The sequence below is a fragment of the Alosa sapidissima genome, chromosome 18 (assembly GCF_018492685.1).
Source record: "Alosa sapidissima isolate fAloSap1 chromosome 18, fAloSap1.pri, whole genome shotgun sequence".
In the NCBI taxonomy this organism is placed as follows: domain Eukaryota; kingdom Metazoa; phylum Chordata; class Actinopteri; order Clupeiformes; family Clupeidae; genus Alosa; species Alosa sapidissima.
In genome coordinates this window covers 15792929-15806022 of record NC_055974.1, presented here as the reverse complement: position 1 = coordinate 15806022, position 13094 = coordinate 15792929, and the positions used below count along the sequence as shown (strand labels likewise).

General features: G+C 40.6%; 1 protein-coding gene across 1 annotated transcript; it reads right to left on the bottom strand.

Moving 5' to 3' along the window:
• Window positions 1–10765: 10765 nt before the first annotated feature.
• On the bottom strand, window positions 10766–12093 carry LOC121689494 (three-finger toxin 3FTx-1). Its single transcript, XM_042069364.1, has 3 exons — window positions 11963–12093; window positions 11601–11684; window positions 10766–11503 (listed from the first exon to the last, which is right to left on the bottom strand). The coding sequence occupies exons 1-3, from the start codon at window positions 12081–12083 to the stop codon at window positions 11325–11327; spliced, it is 384 nt and encodes a 127-aa protein (XP_041925298.1). The 5' UTR covers window positions 12084–12093; the 3' UTR covers window positions 10766–11324.
• Window positions 12094–13094: the final 1001 nt, after the last annotated feature.

Genomic DNA, 13094 nt, shown 5'->3' with positions numbered 1-13094 from the left:
CCACTAGTACATTTTATGCTGCTTTCGAGATGTCATGGAAATCCGCCGCCCGAGTTGCTCTGACGCGCAAACGTGACGTAATTGCCTGGCTCGTACCACTTATAGTGTTCCAAATGCGTCTTTGGGCATTTGCTACAGGACGAGTTGGAAAGAACATGGGCGCCACCAGTGCAGCAGCTGCCATGCTAATGATAATTAGGATATTATAGAGGTATTACAGAACATAACAAATGTCTGAGCTGTACTGTAATCACAGAAGTAGTCATATAGTACTTCTATAGTATGCCTGTCCATTGTCTACTAAACCACTAGCAGCAACACACATTATAATGTTTTTCTACAGAAACACGAACATTTCAAGTAATTCCATTGTTGCAAGTCTTACATTTCAGTACTATTTAGCCATTTTTGCCTATTTAATTTTTCAACAAGTGCAGTCACGTTTTCCTCGAGCCACCAGGGGCAGTGGCAGGCTAGTTGTTGTTATTGTTAGCAACGTAGCCTTTTAGCAAACCAGTTCGAAAACAAAACGTTACATTGTATTGCACGCACAGCAGAACCGTGTAATGCATACATTGGTGACCGGACTGAAGCAGCAATGTAAATAGGTGTGTACGAGCATTTAAAATCGACATTAAAACGACCAACGTAGTACAAATACAAAGACAATACATATCAACTTACCATGAAATGTGGGCGCAGCCATCTTTGTTTATCTTTGTTGTGCGAGTCGTACGTTCTTCCTGGTTCAGCTCGGAGTACTCTGAGGAGCCCGAGTCGGACGGCTGATATTACGACCTAAAGGGGGCGTGTCTTCCCAAAATGCCGCAAGAAAGCTGGGTAATTTACACTTTCCAACCCGGGCGGCGGATTTACGAGACAAATAAAAAGCAGCATTAATTCCAAAGACAACAGCAGCTACAGGCCAAAACACATTTTTCCTAATTGCAGCGCCCCCTAGAGGTTAAAGGTCACCAAATTCTGACCATCCTCCTGATGAGGTCATGAGTCTACTTACTAAGTTTGGTTATGATACATGAAATGGTTGCGGAGCTATGAGCTCACTTCCTGTTTGGCAGCTTCGCCTTCAATTACGATTGGCTGATACAGGTGAACGGTTTTAGTTCTGAAGACAAAAAGCACCACCTGTATGAGCCATGGTGAGAAGATAATGTGTGTCAAGTTTGGTGACAATCGGTCAAAATTTGTGACCTGTGAAGCTTTAGTTTCACTTTTGATAAAATCCAATATGGCGGAAAATCTATCATGGCGGAAAACAACGTCACAGTTGAACTTGGTTTGGTCCAAGGATTCCAACGATACCTAATTTTTGAAAATCGGAGAAACGGGTCAAAAGTTACGTGCATAAACGCACATTCAACTTTGGCCTGTTGGTGGCGCTAGAGTGCTCGAGGTGCTGACTTGAAACTTTGTAAAATTAATCATGGGACTGTGACTAATTAGTGCCAAATTTTACAACTTTTTACCAGACGGTTCTATTGGCTGCTGCCATAGACTTCCATTGCGGAATAATAATAAGAAAACACAAACAGGTGCCTTCGCAGCTTCGCTGCTTGGACCCCAATAACGTAACGTAATACGTAATAACAGCCCAAAAATTAACTTGGTTTCCATATCAAAGAATCAAAAGTTGATCATGGCATGCACAGATCAGCATAATAGATGGCCCTTACAATGACCAAAGAGCTGAAAATAGGTCTCAAAGGACTAATATATGTCTTATCTGTTTAAAAAGTGTAATAGCTTAGTCTAGGGTGTAATTGTTTTGGTTTGAATATTGTTTGATGATTGTTTGATTATTGAATGATCCCATAAGTTAACAGTAGTTTGTAGTAGCTAAGCACTAGTTCAACTTAAAAAGAGCACTGGTCAAATGCAGGGCTCTCAAGTAATTTCGGTGTTTTGTTACGCACTCCCGCCACACATTGTAATTCTCACGCAGAAAAACTAATATATGCCGCAGCGCCCAAAATTTCTCTGGCCGCGCCGCTCTAACTATGGAACAGGAATCAAGCACATCTCCCCTGGAGTTCTTAGTTGAGCCTGCCACAAAAAAAGAAAGGGGCTACACAATATCAGAAAATAGCACTATTGTATCTGGGTAAGATTTAACGCAACAACCAATGAAAAAAGAGTTAAAAACAGAGTTACAGAGGCTAGAATATTGTTTTCTCTTTCTGCCGGATAACAGGCATCTCTGAACTGACCACATTTCAGCCCTCTAGGTCACTTGATATGACTTAGAAACAGAACTGAACCCTAGAATCAGGTCTTGTGAAGCTGTGTGAAAAAGTAGATCAATATAGAATAAAAACATGATTACTTTAGACAATGATTTGCCATGGTATGCTCATGCGTTTTGTAAAATACCCTTTTGAAACTCCGCATAGGACTTTTGGTTATCCAAAATGTGACGAGGGGTGCGACGAGGAAATTATACTCTTGCCTGTCCTCAAAACTTGAGAGCCCTGCAAATACTACAGGAGAGGAAGGGCGGAGAGAGAAGGCAGTGTATTTTCTCTCATTTCTCAATCTGTACGTCATCTACTTTTAGAATTCCATGGTATTCTGCTACTTACACATCCAGTAAGTGATGGCTCAAGAGAGGATTATTGTGGAAGAATCCTTGACATAAAGGCTGACATAAGATACTGTATATGCAAGCATGATCACATCATATTTTCCCAGATATGGGTAGCCTATACTGTCTTGAAAACTATATAGCCTAGCATAATAGATGGCCCTTACAATGACAAAAGAATATAATTGTAAAATTAAGTTGTTTTGTTTTGGTGTGCCACCCCAAGATTTGCAATGGCCTCAACTGGCCACCCCAGTTAACATTTTCTGGGGGTGCCACTGGCAAGCTAGGCCTACAATATGAGTCCCCACAGACCATTGTTATAATTAGCAATAAAATCAGCAATATTGCGAGAGTGAAAACTAATGGCATGGTGTCCCTCTTAATACCAATTCATTGAAGCCCTTTTAAGGTGTGATGAAACTTTTTCGGCGCTCTGCACGCGCATTACCTACAGTACAACCCTGTCTTTCAATCCTAGTGACGTCCCTGCACAACGCAAATTCTGCATGACAGTACTGCGAGTGGCACATGACAAGAGCACAACACAGTTTCGGCTCTAACCACCTCTGCCCCGGGACAGTGGCCGGGTGTCACGGGATAGTGGCTGGGTGTCTCAGGACACTACTAACAAGACAGGACAGTCACAGGACAGTGGCTGGGTGTCTCGGGACACTAATAACAAGACAGGACACAGGACAGTGGCTGGGTGTATCGGGACACTACTGACTGGACAGACAGTGACTGGGTGTCACAGGACAGTGGCTGGGTGTATCGGGACACTACTAACAAGACAGACAGTGACTGGGTGTCACCAGGGGCGATTCTAGACCTAGAGATTTGCTGGGGCACAGGCCCCCAACTCCCAATAGGCCTACATAAATAAATAAATAAATAAATAAATAAATGTGCGCGCAATATGAAATAAATGGCTAGCCTACGGGTAGGCTACAAGCATACTGTAGGACCAGCACTCTCTCCCTCAATTGTAAGAACCACTATCCAGCAACATCCAAACATAGGCATAAGTAGGCCTACACTCATTGTATACTCACTGCATGAATTTAATAGGCTTTCCTACTAACACACAGCTTATTTTTTAGTCAAAATTGAGATATACTTCCCTCCCAGGCAAGGGTCCTATAGTCATCCTGGCAATACTGCAGTTCTTTGTAGCTTAAATAGCCTACTAAAGCCTTCATATTCACAGAGTCTGTGTAGATTATTACAGGCTACATTTGCAAATGCAGCAAACTTATTTAAGTTTGCCATTAAACCATTGATCAAATCACAGCACACATAAATGTTAATGTTACCGTTAATGTGGGCAATCATACCTCCCTCGTCCTCCTCATCTCTCCTCACTGTTCCTCTCCTTCTGCCTCTGTTCAGGAAGAATTTTCTGATGTCCATCTCTGAATAGTTTATCAGAAGGCTATGTTTAGTTTTACAGTAGGACAGCTTCACAAATAGTATAGGCTACTTTTACTGGACTCTCTCTACACTATACGTAAATCATTATTAATTGTCCGCATGTGTGCATGCAGCCTACGCATGGTGTGAGTGTGTGTGTCAGGGAGAGAGCAGAAGCTGGTAAACTGTTGCTAAATTTAGGCTACAAATTTGATACTAAGCATTGAAAAACAGATGCTAATTATGTGGGCAACATTCTCTAACATCGATCAACTTGTCATATTTTCTGTCAAACAAGTTGTGAATTTGTTGTAACATTAAAACGGGACGACTTTCTCTGCGCTCAAAGTGATGTGATGAGCTCCAGCGGTTTCCACTGTACAACGAAACACTCGGAAGAATCATGTGAACGATTTTCATTGGTTGTTGCGTTCAATCTTACCCAGCTACAGAGGTGCTATTTCCTGATTGGCTATTATGGCCACTTTCTTTTTTTCCTTGTTTATTTTTATTGGCTGGTAAGTGACAGGCTCGAGTCATGACTAAAGCAGGCACGGAGATGCGCTCATGAATGCCATTTCCAGCGAGAGCAGCGCTAGAATTTTACTGGGGCACTGGAGACTTTTACTAAGGCACGTGCCCCAGTGAATAAGGTCTAGTGACGCCCCTGGGTGTCACAGGACAGTGGCTGGGTGTATCGGGACACTACTAACATGACACAGGACAGCTTTTGCTGCTACTCCCTCTTGGGGAATTGTTGGAGTGTAGACCTACATAACATACAGTTAAAGCCTCAAATTATTCATACCCATGCCTATATGTTGACCTAATATGTTTCTTCTGCTTGGAAATTACATAGCACGAGACAAAAGACATTATATTGTGCTAGAGAAATAAATGGGGGACAGTCTGTTTTTGTGTTTTCTTGATGATAGAGGAAATTGTATGAAATTAAACGTTGGCATAAGTGTGTATAATGATGGGCTTAACTGTATACATAACATACCATTGAATCCAAACAGCATAATGTGGAAATACTGTTGTTGGCTGAATTCTTCTGTGATTCTGCACACTATAGTGAATAACTAAACCAAGTTGAAAGCGCATAATTTCTTCCCCAATATTTGCAAGAAGGAGGTTTCATTTGCATTTCACATTACTGTGCTTTTTGTTCACAGGGCTTTCAGGAAAGTGTTACATAATATAATGGTGCGTGCTTGGGAGAGAGAACATTAACAACTACCAGAGACATTCTGCTCCGGTGTTAGAGGGGTCGAATAGTATACTGTCTCAGATCTGAAGTGCCATCTGCAAGTGGGTCATTATTATTATTGCATAATGGCTTATGCAATTCGCTTATGCTTATGCAATCTGCTACTGTACACTTCTCTTTTCAGGTGCTTATTGCACTGTTTGTATTTATTAATTTCTCTTCATTATTCCAAAACACATCCTACTTTTGATAGCATAAAGGAAGGGCTATAAGATTATAACTGCTTTGTAAGCCATGTGTCTTCATTCATTCTTTCATTCATTCATTTCTTAAAAGTAAGAACTGAGAGAGATAGAGAGATAGTCCCCTCCTGTACCTATGATTCCTACCTATGATCACCACCAACTTGTCTACTAATTCTTACTGATGTTTCTTCCCTATCTATCATCCTTCATATAATATGTATTACTTAGAAATATAGTCTGAAACTATGGCAAACAAGTTATTTACTATTTGAGCTAAACAGCCAGAAATTGACTGTTGAATTTGACAAAAGTGTATGAGTTACAATTAAAGGCTGCACCAAAGAGGGTTGAACTGTGTGGAGATCTCCGTACTCACTTAGGAATACTTACAGTGGGTCCCAGTTAAAAATTGACACTTCATTCACGATCAAGGTGATTCACGCAGCTGGGTGAAATGTAAGTACAACTGCAGCCGCTTGGGGGCAGCATAGTCCGCTGTGGCGTTCCACGGTCGAACCAGACGGCGCATTCGACAGCAAGGGCTGTGATTAGCCAAGTTTTCAGTGCGTTTCTGTGTGTTTTTAGCAGCCCCTGCAACATTCTAGTCCACTGTAGCCTTACGGAGCCCCCCGGGTGACATGGGGGAAAAAAAACATGGGTTAAAAAAAAAAAAAAAAAAAGTAATGTGGGAAAAAAACATGAAGAAGAAGAAAAAAAAAACCGCTGTACTTTTGCGAGATCTCGCAAAAAAATGTTTCTACTTTTGGAACTTGCTGGGCTTCCTACTTGACCCCAATAGGCCCACAAACCACTACCGCCAGATGGCAATCATATCAGAGGGCCGAACGAGCGAACCGGGAGGAACAAAGGTCCGTTAAATTCTGTCAATAATTGCATAGGCCTTTGATCATAATTGTAGCGCCGACCTTAGTTGCATTGTGATGTTCCTGTATGTTGTGTGTGTGTGTCAGATGCGTATCAAGCTTTTTAAAAGTGTGGGGGTTGTGGGATAGGAAAATGAAACACTCTGGCCAATTTATAAATAACTCCCTACAGGGACGTTGTAAGTATTTTCTAAGAGGGGTGCGGACTATATTGGTGTCCGGGAGTTTCTCCCCCGAAAAAAATGGAAATTCTGATTGCTAAAAACACCATTTTAATGCAGTTTGGGAGGGACAGAAGAAGCAGCGCCCGTCATATGTGTGGCTCATGTGACATGTAGGCCTACATGCTACCTGCTATCACTTCACTATTTGACACTACCCTACATGGAGACATATCTCATGTTATAAATCAAGAAATCATTTCAGAAATTATGTTTTGTGCATATGGGTTAGCAGGCTACAATAAATTGCCTAACAGACAGCAGCCTAATTTCGAGGTATCACTAATACCTATTAAATAAATGTAAAGGACACAGAACTGTAAGCTCAAATTCAAAAACGTTTGAAGTCTAACCAAACATATGCAAAGGGAATATAAATAAATTGTGTTGCATATAGCCAGCTTAATTAATGTCAATTTAAAGATTATGATTAGCAGTTTCTATGCATTTTTCCATTGATCGTTACGCCACGTTGTTGTTTAAACTATTGTTGCTTCAAGCCCACGTTACCTCCAGTTTCACTTGCTGCAGGGACGCACACATTGCATGAGCGATCATAAGCGTTCTATCTCCGATGTAGCCTAGAACTCAAATGTGTCTTGATGCCGCCGTTTGTAAGATCAGATCAAATAAGACGTTCTAAATGGAACGCGATGTAACTGAGCTGTTCCTTTCCAAGCGTCTTGGAGACGTACTGTATGTGTGCTGACTGGGCTATGTCTATATAGTTGATGACACCAAATGAATAAGTATGCTGCAAATGAGCAGACGTGTGAAGCACCGGGCATAACTTAATTTCGCGGCTACGTGGAGCAGTAGTAGGTTAATTGTTGAGGAGGCCCATAGTTTGAGAAAAGCTGCAGATCATAGGCAGAGAAAGCATAATGCTCTGAGAACAGTAGCCAAAGGTTTTCCTGCAGAAACAGGTGCCTTGGTGCATGCACCCCGGTTTCACTTTGACTCCCTGCATTGTGACAAAAACTGTTAGTCAGACAGTGAATTTTGGTTTACTAAATTAGCATAATGCGGTAACAATTATCAATTCAATTCTATCTAAAATCTGCTCACTGCAGACGTTACAATGCAGACCCAAGCAGCAGCATTGCCTTGAAAGACGCACACTTTGAATTTGATCAGAGCGGCTCTGGTTCTTCACCTTGATGTGATTGGCTGGATGACCGTTCAATCAAATCAACAGACCTATTTGTGTCTCTGTGTGTGAGTTATAGATACGGTTCCAACTCTTTACGGGAGCGTTTATTTCCATATTTTACTTTTAATTTAATCTGACAAAAAGTGTGGGGGATAGAATCGTGTTCCAGCAAAATTGTGTACGTTATAACACCCACATCCCCCACGCTTGCTACGCGCCTGTGTGTGTGTGTGTGTGTGTGTGTGTGTGTGTGTGTGTGTGTGCGCGTGTCTGCACGCAGGTGTCTCCCTCTCCCTCCCTTGTCATAGGCCTACTGTATGTAATGTGTCCAGAAAACCCACAAAACGCAACAGTGATAGAGCAATCATAGTATCATGATATGATTGCCATCTGGCGGTAGTGGTTTGTGGGCCTATTGGGGTCAAGTAGGAAGCCCAGCAAGTTCCAAAAGTAGAAAAAAAGTTTTGCGAGATCCCGCAAAAGTACATCGTTTTTTTTTTTTTTTCTTCTTCATGTTTTTTTTCCCATGACCTTTTTTTTTTTTTTTTTTAACCCATGTTTTTTTCCCCCATGTCACCCGGAGGGCTCCGTAAATTCCTATAGGATTTCGGTTCCAAAATCTGATAGAAATCCTACAGGATTTCCTCTATTGGAATCCTAAAGGATATTATTCCTACAGGTTTTTGTCTTTTAAAAACACTTACAGGATTTTAAATCCTATAGGATGTTACTAAATTAAATCCTATAGGGTTATATAAACAATATTGAATTTAAATAAACCAGTTCCCAATAACAGACATGAAGTAATTATATTTATTATTAAATATAAATAAATAAATAAATAAACAAACAAAGAAATAACAACAATAACAAAAATTATTACTGTTACAAATAATCAGTGTGTGTGTGTGTCAGTCAATGTGTCCGCCTCTTCTCCATCTTTTCCTGATCCGCACATTTCTTGGAAATGGCCTTCTTTACCTCCCCCTGGTCGACCCCAAATCGTTTAGTGATGTAATCTGTGGAAACAAAAACAGCGGGAAAGTGTAGGAAAACGTTAGCATGTGCTTTACTGTATATTGCAAGTTCGCTGTTGTGATGATATGCTTTAATTGGACATAGGCTTTTTTTCAGCTTTTCAAATCTTATATTCATTCACGATAATGCAGAAACTAACAACAGGTGTGCCAATTACAGTGGAGGGTACTGTATATAATGTATAAACAGTTTAAAGTCAATATATCAACCATTACATTGTGAGGGAGAAATAAAGTTTTACTCACTTATAATGTCACTCACTTTGACCGGGTTAAGCTGGGGTTTAGCTGCTTTAGTCCGGAAAGCATTGGACTTGTTTGCCAGTGTAGGAGTGGCTGGCAAGTATTCTCCTCCCAAACACGGCCAGAAGAAGGTCCTTTGTGGCCTTTTTAGCATTAAACCACTTGATTGAACCATATTGAAGCTGGGTTATTGAAGTGGAAGGTCCTATATGAACCTGTGGATATACACATGAATTTTGATTACGAAATGGTTACTACTCTTCACTTGTGTCAGCTACAACTGTTGTTAGATATGACTCAAAAACAATTCCACAGACCTCTACAAAAATTACATTTAGCAGGAGATAGCATCCCTAGTATTATGCTCCCTAAACCACAAAAAAAACATAGTACAGTATGTAAACTTTGTATGTAAAGGGAGACTATTATAATATGGCAGAATCCAAGAATTTCCAAGAATTTGTCCAAGCCTTATTTTTCTGAGCAATGGATGCACATTTCGGACATGGTATCATGATCTCCAAAACCCTCCTCCCTATTTCAGTAGAATGTCGTGATAGTATGACCCTCCAGTCGAGAGAAAATCAACATTAATGAAGGTGTACACCAAGTTTATTTTGTACTCCGGCTTGTCTGGCGTGGAACCGAGGCGTTCAAACGTAAGTCATACGTCAGTGACACGCCCCTGTGCAGGCGGGAACTGAACCAGAGCCCGTCTCTGACTGAACTCCACTTTGCCCTCATAGACATGAACTAGGACGACCCATCTTGCTACGCATTCATTATCTTTGGTATAGAACTGGTCTACCTTGTCTGTACTGCTGCAAGTTTCATCACCTGGTAAGAAACCCACAATTGCAGTGTCATGAGCAAATGTCTAATGAGCAGCTTCAAAGAACGTATAGTGATTTCTAGCTCGTAGTGTGAAAAAAAGTATTTATTTAAATATCTCACGAAAAAAGTAAAATGAACTGAACTTTGAACTAGTTCAGAATTAAAATTGTGAACTTTGAACATGAACTGTTCACTTTGAGCATGTATGAACTGAACTTGGACTGCAGGTTCCTGTGCTACTCATACATTCTATGGACACCCATCGAAGTATTGGGTTATTGTGTGTAGATTGATGAGAAAAAAATGAATTGAATCCGTTAGTGGCCCAATCATTTTGTCTATTTAATGTAATTTATTTCCATGCATGTGCAACACACCAGTGTCATGGTGTTCTCCAAAAGCCTTAAACTAACACACTTCCCCAAGGAATGTCTTGATTGGTCAAAGGAAAATGCTGAGCAAGAGGTGTCGGTAGGGTGGTTTGTGTTGTCGGCGAGACTGGATTATACTGGACTATACTGGACTGGATTACTTATGTTTTGGTCCATTGGATTATTATGATGCCATTGATGTATTGCCAACATCACACAGGCCAATTCAAAACCAAACAGGACATTCATTACTTCAGAAATTAGACTCCTCTTTCATCCTATGGTGTTCTCTGTGAGAGGGAAGAGTTGAGGTTTGGTGCACAGGCATAGGGTAAACAGAACATAGGAAGTTTCAAAGAATCCCTCTGTGGTTTCCATGGTGACGGGAAAGACTTGAGAGTTTGGTACAGAGGGCAGAGGTCCACAAAACGCAAGATGCCACTATCTGCTGAGGGCAACTTTAGCAAAGAGTTGGACATGTCCTTTCCTTTCCTAATTTATCACAAATTCAGCCTTTTATCACAAATTTACAACATGATTGACCACTGATTGAAGCAAATATTTATTAATTTCATATTTTAGGATATCTCGTGCAAGCATTAATAATGGAAAAAATTTGACACGTTATGAAAATGTATATAAAAGTGATTGTAAATGGCATCAGTAATATCTGCATCAAACAAGCTAAATAGATATGACCAGACATGACATATAGTACATTTACAAATTATAGTACAAAAACCGTTGACATCCTCCAGCCCATTCTGAAGGGACAGATGAGAGCAAGAAGGAAACGACAGAGTGAATGACACACCTTCAGTTCTGCTTGAAGAAGCACAGAGAAAGCGGAATGACCGAAGGACAGTGTTTTATGCAAGTTAAACAAAAATCTTGATTCTTCAGATCTTGCTTTATTCATCAATCAATCAAAAGAAGCATGAAGAAAAGAAATGAATTCTCATGTATAGCCCGTCCCGTGTATTAACCTCATAGCTAAAGAAATGTTGCAAAATCAATGTATAAACCCTGGTTATAGATGGGAAATTGTGGTACAGCGCTGCACTGAGGTCAGTGGTGAAGAGGATTGGAGGACGGAGACGCTGACAGCTCAGGAGAGCACGAAGATCGAGGCCAATGGCACCAGCAGAAGCAGGAGGCTCTTCCCGATGGTACCGGCACCGTTACATAAGTCCCCCTCGCAGCACCATTTTTTCAACCCAGGTGTTTTGGCATCGCAGACTTGTTGAGTGGCACAAGTTTTACCGTATACACCTTTCTCTGGGGTTTCTGAGGAACAAGAAAGAGACATGACAATATATGTTTGTTGTGAACTCACAGTGAAAGAGAAATGGTGTAATATGCCAGTGTAGTGCCACTGACTCACCCATCTTGATACAGCGATCAGCTCCTGGAGGACAGGTCATCTCACTACACTGGCTCCCACCACAGAGGTGACACTTCAGGAAATCTGAGAACAGACAAACAGAATCAGCGTGGAAAACGGGACAGTAATGTGATAGAAAGAACAAGGCAAAAAGAGCATATAAAGACAGCTCAACTATACTTTCACTTCTATAACTGTTATTATCATTATTATTATTTATGTTGACTAGTATTGTATTTGCATGCATTTGGATATATTTTTGGTCATAAATTCAAAGATCCTTTTCATGACTAACATTTACTGGACCTGAGCAACTCTTTCAAAACGATGACAAATGGATATACTGTACAAGGTTAAGTTACCTGCAGTGGACAGCATGCTGGCCAGGGTGAGCATGATGAGGGTGATCTTCAGAGACATCTTGACGTGGATCAACAAACACAGTGAAGTGTTGGATGATTTGCGCTTGGTTATATATTTCATGTGAGGTGGGCGGAATTGGAGGAGGAGATGTTCACTTTTGTGGTACTGGACAAAAAAAAACAAGAAGGCAGCGGCTTGTGCCTTTTTAAAAACATGACTTTGAAATAAGACTGAAACTTTAAATCCTTTTTTCTAGTTCCACAGTATTGTAAAATAGAGGAGTTGAAGGAACCCTGGCACAGTACCTGTAAGCTACTGTATATCTTGTTGGTCTTTTAAAGTACAGATAAGTGTAAGATTTGATTAAAATACAAGTCCCAGGATTTCCACTCATATACATACAAACTCATGAGGTAGGCTACATCAAATCTCAACAAACTGACATACAGATGCTTGTGTTTAACAAGAGGGTGTTATCTATCTCAGAAACTCATTCTAATCTCCTGTCATTATGATAGTTGAATTGTGCAGTTAACAAGTTCAGCAATTCTGACACGTGTTGTAAGACATTGTGCCAGAAACTGTGAGAGTGTGTGGGGGCAACTTAACAACCTCCTTACCACACTGCCGTGGCATTATGCCAATTAATTGCTGAATCTTAAACCCTTTCACATACTGTAAGGTGTTGAAAAGTCATCTTCCTTAATCTTCGCCCCAGTTAGATAGTATAAGTACACATGACAGAATGTTAACCCTATCTCTGTTCCAAACCTCTTATCTTAACTGATATGGGAAAGGAAATGTTTAAAAGAAAATAGTGTTTTGATTGTTATTTTTCATGTGAACAAGGATACAAATGAAAGTCTAAAGTCCAAAGCATAGAAAGACGAAGAAGCAGAAGAAGTTGTCCCCATGTCCCCAACAGTTGTCAGTTAGGTTAGGTGCGAGATGACCCCATGTGCTCTCTCTCCGCCTGAGGGTTATATATGAGGAGTTCAGATGCAAAACCCTCTAAATCCGTCTGACTACTTTTCTTTTAAATGAGCATTTAAATTCAGGCTCCTATAGGTTTTTGCCTATAAATCGATATTTCAGACCAGGAAGAGAGTGGTATTTAGTGGGTTTAGAAGT